At 41.0% G+C, this 8,344-nt stretch overlaps 2 protein-coding genes across 3 annotated transcripts; both read right to left on the bottom strand.

Annotated features, from left to right (window-relative positions):
* Positions 1-2,849: 2,849 nt before the first annotated feature.
* On the bottom strand, positions 2,850-4,162 carry LOC149709858 (uncharacterized). 2 transcript variants are annotated; one of them, XM_089855985.1, is made up of 4 exons: positions 3,630-4,162; positions 3,407-3,569; positions 3,195-3,306; positions 2,850-3,087 (listed from the first exon to the last, which is right to left on the bottom strand). In XM_089855985.1, the coding sequence occupies exons 1-4, from the start codon at positions 4,062-4,064 to the stop codon at positions 2,859-2,861; spliced, it is 939 nt and encodes a 312-aa protein (XP_089712111.1). In that variant the 5' UTR covers positions 4,065-4,162; the 3' UTR covers positions 2,850-2,858. The 2 variants fall into 2 exon arrangements, with proteins under 2 accessions (XP_089712111.1, XP_089712110.1); XM_089855984.1 differs by having other exon boundaries at positions 3,195-3,345; positions 3,630-4,155.
* A 301-nt stretch (positions 4,163-4,463) lies between these two features.
* Positions 4,464-7,229, bottom strand: LOC149709859 (uncharacterized). Its single transcript, XM_089860747.1, has one exon. It carries the CDS (start codon positions 7,227-7,229, stop codon positions 4,464-4,466), a length of 2,766 nt encoding a protein of 921 aa, XP_089716873.1.
* Between the last annotated feature and the right edge of the window lie 1,115 nt (positions 7,230-8,344).

Raw genomic sequence — 8,344 nt, forward strand, 5'->3', positions numbered from 1 at the left:
TAAGTTTGACACTAGTTACAGTGAGCTAGTGACGTAGATAAGATTTTCGTTCAGCGAAACATGGTCAGGTGCTGTTAAAGATAAGGACTAAACATGGAAATGGACTGCAAAACCATGTATAGTCAATTCTCGCGTCGTTCTCGCTATAAATGTGCAGCATTTAAAGCAAGAACCATATCTTACAATTACAGCTCTTTTCTACAATATTCTAAACGCTAGAAGAGTTTCCATTCCTCACTTTATTTACTATACTATATAACTCATTAGACCTTTAGCGGAATCGTGATGTCCTTTGTTAAACGTTAACCCTTATTGAAAAAAAAGTTAAAATTATTAATTAGAGGTTTGAAATATTCTTTTGTTCTGTTAGAAGACCTTAGGGCCTAAAAGAGGACTGTATTTTAGAAAACGGCAATCACTGTCGCTAAAAGAATGGGATAGGAGGAGAGATACCAAATTGCGTATTGTTTATAATGACTACTAGCTATATATATAAAGGTGTTGATTGTTTAAAAAAAAATAAAATAATAATAAAAGGGGTTGAATTTGACGTCGGACAATCCGTAACTATTTTTCACTCAGTGGGTAAGTAAATTACTCAAGGTTGAAAGAGAAAAAAAAAAGAATTTATAGTTTCATACATTCCATGGCTGAACTTGTTTAAAATGAATTTTTTTGAAAAAAAAAAACATAGTATGCTTATAAAACATTGCTTGCATTTTATTATAAAATTCTAGTTTTTACGATGTGGCTCTGCACAGTATAGTCTGCATTGATGGTATTCTGGGAAATAAGAATATTTTTTAAACCAGTCCTTGGGACCAGTGTCCAAAATAATAAACTTGGCCTTGGAGCTGTCCCCTATTAGTGTTCCTATAGATTTGAAATTAATAAACTGATCCCCATCCCAAGGACCAGTAACCCCAATTTCCTGAATAATAAACTGGTCCAAATAATTAATAAACTGGTCCAACTAATTAATAAAGTGGTTTTTGGACCAGAGGAAGTGCGCTACTTCACAGACTGATTGATGGGTATGTGGAGAACAAAGACGCTAGACATGGCTTCAGAGTTTCAAGTCCTGCATCACCAAAGTCCTTGTTGTTTGAAGTCTTTTTGTTTGAACGTCTTTGGGGTCCATATACCACAGTCTTAAGTCAACCGTCGACTAGTTTTCAGACTAAGATACCATTTACACAAGGAGACCAAGCTTGAGGTGTTACACAAGGAGGCCAGACTCCCTGGTGAAGTTAGTCAAAAATCAGGCCTCCTTGTGTAAATTGTTTGAATCCTCCTTGTCTGAAAACTATATGCATTCGGTGGTAATCACTTTCGCAAGAAGATTTGATTTTAATTGCGAACGGTTTTATTTTGGCACGTAAAGTTGAAGAAAACTTAAAAACTTAAAAGAAACCCTTAATGAGGGTCTGACCATGGTGTATATATTTTTCAAACAATATTTCTTATTTTTATTTTTAAAGTTTCGCAGGCATTTATAGTTAGGTTAGGAATGGCTTTGGGTTAATGGAATTCTAATTCCGCGTGTCTCGTAAGAACGAAACGAAACTGGTCGGGGGAAAAAGAATTAAGGGATAGAACCCGTTTTAACGAATTAAAAGGGTCGAAAGAGCACGGCCTTGATAGCTAAAAAAGCCCCTCGGAGAGAAAGAAAGAACTAACAACCACCACCGGCATGGGAACAAACGCCATAACCGAAAATTAACCAACGACGCTGAGCTGTACCCAACCAAGTTCAGACAGCAGTTGGGAAGGATTTTAACTAAACAAATCTCATTCAAAGTTTACTATAGTAGAAGATTCAACTATAGTATATCACCTCGATTTTTCTATAGCGTGGACCTAGATAACTCATTAACAAGAATGAATTCAATTTCCTCATGAATACTAGCATAAGTTTATAAGGTATATTATGTTCCATATAAGTTTGTTAATCTCTGGTTACAAACTGGAGCTTGTCATGAAGTGAGGGGGGTAGGTCATAGATTCGAGGTAAAGCGAAGACGCCTGGTGAGGCGCTGTCAAAGGCTTAGTAATGCAGACTAAATAGGAGAAGATGTACTGCGAAATTAACCACCGAGTGTAGGACTTCAATTCTCGCTTCCGTCGTTCTCGAACTAGTTATCTCGAGCTGTAAGTCTCTACCATTACGAACTTGTATAGGTAGTGTCATACTTATGGTACATATAAGGTTTTACGATAATAGACTTTCAAATAGACCATTTTTACAATAGTGGGTACCGTAGTTTTCGCCTTTAATATTCATATAAATATTAAATGTATTCTTGGCGTTACGGATTGCATTAGCTAAACCGCGGTTGGGAAAAAATGGGGCTAAAATATCAATTACGAAATATGATTACGTGAAGAAATTGGGTGGATAAATTACCCGTTTTTATTATATATACATTCTCTAATTTGATAAATACGAAATATTTAACGCCCGGGGATTTTGAATAAATTAAACATCGAAATATTTAATATTCCAAGAAAAATTGTTAGAAAAAAAACACTTACTGTAAAGTTTTTGTGTTAAGAGGCCTTTGAAAGCTTTGTTTTTGTTTTTTAAAAACTATTAAAAGATATAAAAATGACGTCATGCGTAAACATTCTGGTTTTTAAATGAAGACAATCCCCAATTTTTAAAAACTTCACAATTTGGCGGGAAAAATTTACAAATGCAAGTTTTTTTCACCAAGAGCCTGGCGCCATCTATCGACTTTAAAATTTGAATAATTTAAGATATTTGGCGGGAAATTTCTGTAAGATGTGACACGTGGCGTTATGATACGTTTTATCTTTTTAATTCACTTATAAAATCAATAAAGACATTTTAATTTTTAATCAGGTTCGCTTTTAATGAACGTATTTTCATTTTCAGATTGATTACTACTCCATACAAATAAGTGTTTATTAGCACATAATGAATTAATAGTTAAAACTGAATCTCCTGCTGTAGTTGAAGATGTGTTTGTACAAATGCTGTTGCAAAGTCGGCAATGAGAAAAAAGTTGCATAAGCAAGGATTCACGAACCAGAAAGGATCTCTCCATGGAAACATTATTGGAACTACAATATTATTTAATTAATTAGGGACAAATATTGAGTTTTTAAGAAGACCAAAGCAAAAGCTACTTTGGTCACTAATGACTTTTAAAGAAAAAATTGTTACTAACCACTGATTAAGTTGCAAAGACTGGTCATCATTATCAATAGATTCCATTTTTACTTCATTAAATTCATCAGATACTGAAAGATTCGAATTATTTCCATTCCTTTCAGATTGATCTGAAGAATTTTGGTCATCAAAGTCAGTTTGAAACATATCTATTTATATTTTGTAAAATCTGAAACTTCGATATTTTGTAATTGACATTTTCTTCCTTACCAGGATAAGGAAACATTTTAAGGCTGCTTATCATAGATTTAGGAGTTTGAGATCCAACATTACGTAATTTCCCCACTCTTGGTGTTTGACATGATTTAGTTCTAGAAGCTAATTGTTTCGCTCTCATTTCACGTATTTTTTGTCTTATCATATCATCCTCTTTCTAATATGATTTTAATTTATTAAATTAAACCATTATTATTATTTTTATCATTTAACGAACTTGAGTTATTGGTTTTTTCTTTACAACTTTTTTGACAGGTTGAAGTTCACCAAATATTGTTGGAAATGCATCCTTTCTTAGTTTTAAACGAAATTTTTTAGTATCACCGGTTAACTTAGCAACAATTGTAGGATTAAAGGTGTAAGAATCGGGTGTAAAATGCTTGGAACACACTCGATTGCTTCGATTTTGTTTCAAATTTGGGTTATTAATAATTTTTAACCATTTTTGTCTCATCTCTTCATTTGAGGGAAGACAGTGAAAAACTATGGTCTTATCATTCAAATCTGTGCTTTTGCAATCCTTAACGATGCATGTATTCTTAGGTTTTGGTTCTTTTGGTGGCTTTGGCTGTTGGATTTTTGCGTTCATTTTGCCAAACTCAGGAAATTCGATAGTATTTGGTGTAAAAGTGATTGGTATTTGATTTGACATCGTATAATTCACAATGTTCCTCCTGAAATACGAAAAAGTAAGCCTAAGCAGAGGGGCCTTGGCTCCTAAAAAAAACAATTTTTGACAAGCACAAGCAGTCGACGTTTATTTATTTATTTATTTATTTATTTATTTGACACTGTTCGTGAAGCCAGCAGAGTGGCTTATGTACGAACATCGGATACAAAGTGAGACGTAAGAAACAGATTAATTAAAGATTATAAGGCTAAGAAACAGTGGAGTATAATGATTGATATTAAGTAGACTAACAGTATAAAAATTATAGGAACATAAGGGAGTAGAATAAACATTAGTATAAGGGAGTAGAATAAACATAAGTATAAGGGAATAATCAGAACAAAAATAAAAAAAAAAAAAAATAAAAAATTAAGTATTGAACTAGTCGAGGAAAGAGCGAAAATGGTTCGAGAGTTTGCGCCGAAAAGTGGCTTTATTGGTTAGGGTAACAATGTCTTCAGGCAAAGAATTCCAATCGTTAATGACTGTGCATGTGAAGTGGGATTGGCGGAAGGAAGTGCGGGCTCTAGGCTTAGCTAACTTTTTGGAGTGACCTCGGGTACGCGAATCGGAATGGCGGGTGAAAAATACCGAGAAATCCAAATCAAGTTTACGGTGGAAGAAATCATGAACTATACAGAGATTATTAATGCGGTGGCGCGTGGAGACAGGGTCAATGGCGAGAAGGGACAGGCGGGTAGGGGCTGGCTTTTTACAGACATTACTAGTGAGTTTGGTGAAGGCGTTTTGAGCTTTCTGTAAGACCTGTACATCGGTGGAGGTTTGAGGCATCCAAATAGGGGAACAATAATCAATTATGGGGAGCGCGAGGGAGTTATATAGGGTTGCGACCAATTTGGGAGACCGAAAGTTTAAATTGCGGCGAATTAAACCAGTCAGACTACGAAGTCGCTTGGCAACCTTGTTAGAGTGTGCAGTGGTTTTGAGGAGGGGATCAACTAGGACCCCGAGGTCTCTTTCACAATTAGTGGTGGGGATGAAGTGTCCGTTGATGGTGTAAGTGGATAGCGGATTACGCCGGCCGAGATGTAAAACGGCACACTTCGCGACATTAAAAGTGAGGCCATGGGCTAAACCCCATGCAACGACAGCATCAAGGTCATGTTGAAGGGCAAGGCAATCAACCGAGTCGCGAATGGGATGGTAAAGTTTGGCGTCGTCAGCAAATAAGATGATGGTTGAGTTGGTAACCGCTGATGGCATGGAATTAATCAATACATTAAAAAGAAGAGGACCGAGGATAGAGCCCTGGGGAACCCCCTTGTCAATTCGTGCCCAGGCGGACGCATGACCCTGAAGTATAACACGTTGGGTTCGGGCAGTGAGGTAGTTCGCGAGCCACGCGTGCGCGGAACTAGTGATACCGGCAGTACGAAGCGCTGAGAGGAGGGCTGCGTGGGGAATCGAGTCAAACGCCTTACTAAAGTCTAAATATAAGATATCAACGGAGGAACCGTCATCTAGCCATCGGGTCCAGTCATTAGTGGCACACAGTAAGTTTGTAAGGCAAGAACGGCGGGGGAGGAAACCGTGCTGGGCCGGGGTGAAGAAGGAGGTACGATCGAGGAAGGATTTTAACTGTTCATGGACCAATTGTTCACATATTTTGGAGACTTGGTTAAGGGAACTAATGGGGCGATAATTAGATGGGTCTGTTCTGGAGCCCTTTTTGTGTATGGGGGTCAAGTTTGCTTCTTTCCACACCATTGGAACACGACTCGTGCAAAAAGAATTCGTAATAAGGAGATAAATGGGAAGGGACAACGTGGACACGAGTTGCCGCAAAAGGTTTGGATGGATACCATCGGAACCTGGGGATTTGCAAGTATTCAATTTGGAGAGGAGTCGCGTAATGTCGCAAGGGTCACACACGAAAGAGTCGAGGGTTTGAGGAGGGGCAATAGACGTAGGGGGGACCGGTAAGCTAGGGCAGGCTAAGGACTGAACTGTAGAGGCAAAATAGTCGTTAAGAACGGTAGCAGCTTCGGGAACTGTGGTTGTGCGAGAACCGTCGGGATAAGTTAGTTGGAGGAGTTTGAAGTGACATTTGCGGAAGCTATTTATTTGGGAGTAGAAGGACTTAGGGTTTTTATGAATAAGCCGTACAAGTGAGTTTTCATAACGACGCCGTTCATTGCGATAATGTGTAGTGTGCGCGTTGCGAGCCGCACAATAGGCGTCCCGAAGTTTTACTAATGTGGATGAGGAGGCTGCACGTTTCTTTGCATTACGTAAACGAAGCCAGGCCTTGGCTTTATAAGAGCGACTTAACTGTGTGCGCTGAGCTACCGAGACAGTTACGCGTGGTTTAGTGAGTGGGACAAAGGCCTGAATACCGTAACTTAGAACAGTATGAAAGGCGGACCAATTGGCGTCGATATCGGCCTGACACAAAAGGAGGGACCAGTCAATCTTGGACAGGTAGTGGCCAAACGCGGCATAATCCCCCTTAAAAAAATTAGGTTTAGGAACGAATAAGGGTTTGGCATTCGCTAAAACAATATTAAAAAGCACGGAACCATGGTCACTCTTTCCTACGGGCGGTAACAAAGTAGGCGTATGAACTAAGTGCATATCAGAACTAAAAATGAGATCAAGTACGTTATCAGTACAGAACGCCCCGCCATCGCGAGTGGCAAAGTTAACAATCTGAGTCAATGAGGTAGTCTTTGTAATATCACAGAATTGCTTTGTGAATCGGCAGGCACCAGCTGACGGCGTAGAGGTAGACCAATCAATGTTAGGGTAGTTAAAGTCACCAAGTAGTAGGAACAAATAGTTTTTCGTATCACAATACTTGACTATCACAGTAAGGAATTTGAGCAGCAGTTCATGGTTATTATAATTCACATTGTTAGAGCGGTACACGAGACTAACTAAAACCGAGAAGTTGGGCTGTGTCACTAGGACAAGCAAAATATCTAGGCCCTCCAAATGAGGAGTAAAGTTATCCAAGCCAATGTCTTGGAACGGAATTTTACACGCCGTAAGGGACGAGAGTAAATAGAGCGCGACACCACCGTAAGCACTTGAAACGCGATCTTGACGGTAAAGAGTTAGACCCGAAAGGGGATACTCGCTGTCAAGGACGTCTGGGGACCACCAAGTTTCAGTAACAGCGACCATGGAGAGGCCGTGTTGCGATACTAACAATGCAAGTTCGGAGAGTTTGTAACGAGTATTAAGACTGCGAACATTGGTGAGTAAGGCCGAGGTGAGGCCCAGGTTGAGATGGGGAGCGGTAGGGGGAAGTGAGGGAACAACAACGCGATTGGGGGCTAAGGCTCGAAGGCATAGTAAATAGAGGGACGGGCTTGGACGAAACGGCGAGGCGCGGGGGTGGAGGGATGAACGTTTACACGCCCGGGGAGCCCCGAAATGCCGGAAGAGGATGCTGGAAACCGAAACGAGGAGGAGCATAGGGATTCCATACCACAGGAGGAGGGTACTGATGAAAGTCCGTAGGGGCGCGCAGTTGCGGGACAACGACCGGATGAGCATTCGGGCTTGAAAGCGGGGGATAATGCGCCACTGAAGAGGGGTGCGGCGCCAGGGGAAGCGTCGGCGAGGTATTCTGGGAATCTGAAGTGCGGGATCCGGGAGACTCGTGGTGAGGACGAGGTTGAGGTCGAGTGGCGAGCGGGGCTCGATGGTGGGGGAGGCGAACGACTTTGCAATTTCGGACCGCTAGGCCAGTTTCGCCTTTGTCTAAACGCTGCTTGAGTTCAGCTCTGGCCGCGGCATGTTTGGAACGCTGTTTGGGCGTATAGTCAGGGCGAGCTTCCACGGAGAACCCAGGGTCCGCAGCCTTACGCTGGCGTATGTAGGAGTAAATCAATCCCTTGTGGCCGGGCGAAAGGAGAATAACCTTAACAGGCCTTGGGCGAGCACCTGCAGGGGGCAACACTTGACCGAGACGGAAGAAACGCGAGAAGGATTTCACATTGCAGTCATGTAAAAAGGAGGGGATACGCTCGGAATCAGCATCGGGCCCGTCGTCAGGAAGCCCGAAGAGGAGAACATTGCATTGACGGTCCAGCACTAAAACAGTTTCTTCGTGTAACTGATCTACTATATCAGTTAGGTTAGGACTGGGACAACCGTCACCCGGCTGGTTGGCGAGTTGACCTTCAACTTTTGTAGTTAACGCGGAAATAGCCTCGTCATGACGTTTGATGTCGGGGGCGAGGGCACAGATGACCGAACGCTCAATTGCAGCCGAGTTGTCGGCCAAAGTAGAG

The sequence above is a fragment of the Phalangium opilio genome, unplaced genomic scaffold, assembly GCF_054372755.1.
Source record: "Phalangium opilio isolate 3A_F unplaced genomic scaffold, DU_Popi_V2 ptg000011l_1, whole genome shotgun sequence".
Classification (NCBI taxonomy): domain Eukaryota; kingdom Metazoa; phylum Arthropoda; class Arachnida; order Opiliones; family Phalangiidae; genus Phalangium; species Phalangium opilio.

Coding starts and splice junctions, on each gene's coding strand:
- LOC149709858 (XM_089855984.1), bottom strand. CDS start 4,064: ATGTCAAATCAAATACCAATCACTTTTACACCAAATACTATCGAATTT. Junction 3,346..3,406: donor TAAAATGTTTCCTTATCCTG/GTAAGGAAGAAA, acceptor AAATATAAATAG/ATATGTTTCAAACTGACTTT. Junction 3,088..3,194: donor TCTTTGCAACTTAATCAGTG/GTTAGTAACAAT, acceptor ATAATATTGTAG/TTCCAATAATGTTTCCATGG.
- LOC149709859 (XM_089860747.1), bottom strand. CDS start 7,229: ATGGTCGCTGTTACTGAAACTTGGTGGTCCCCAGACGTCCTTGACAGC.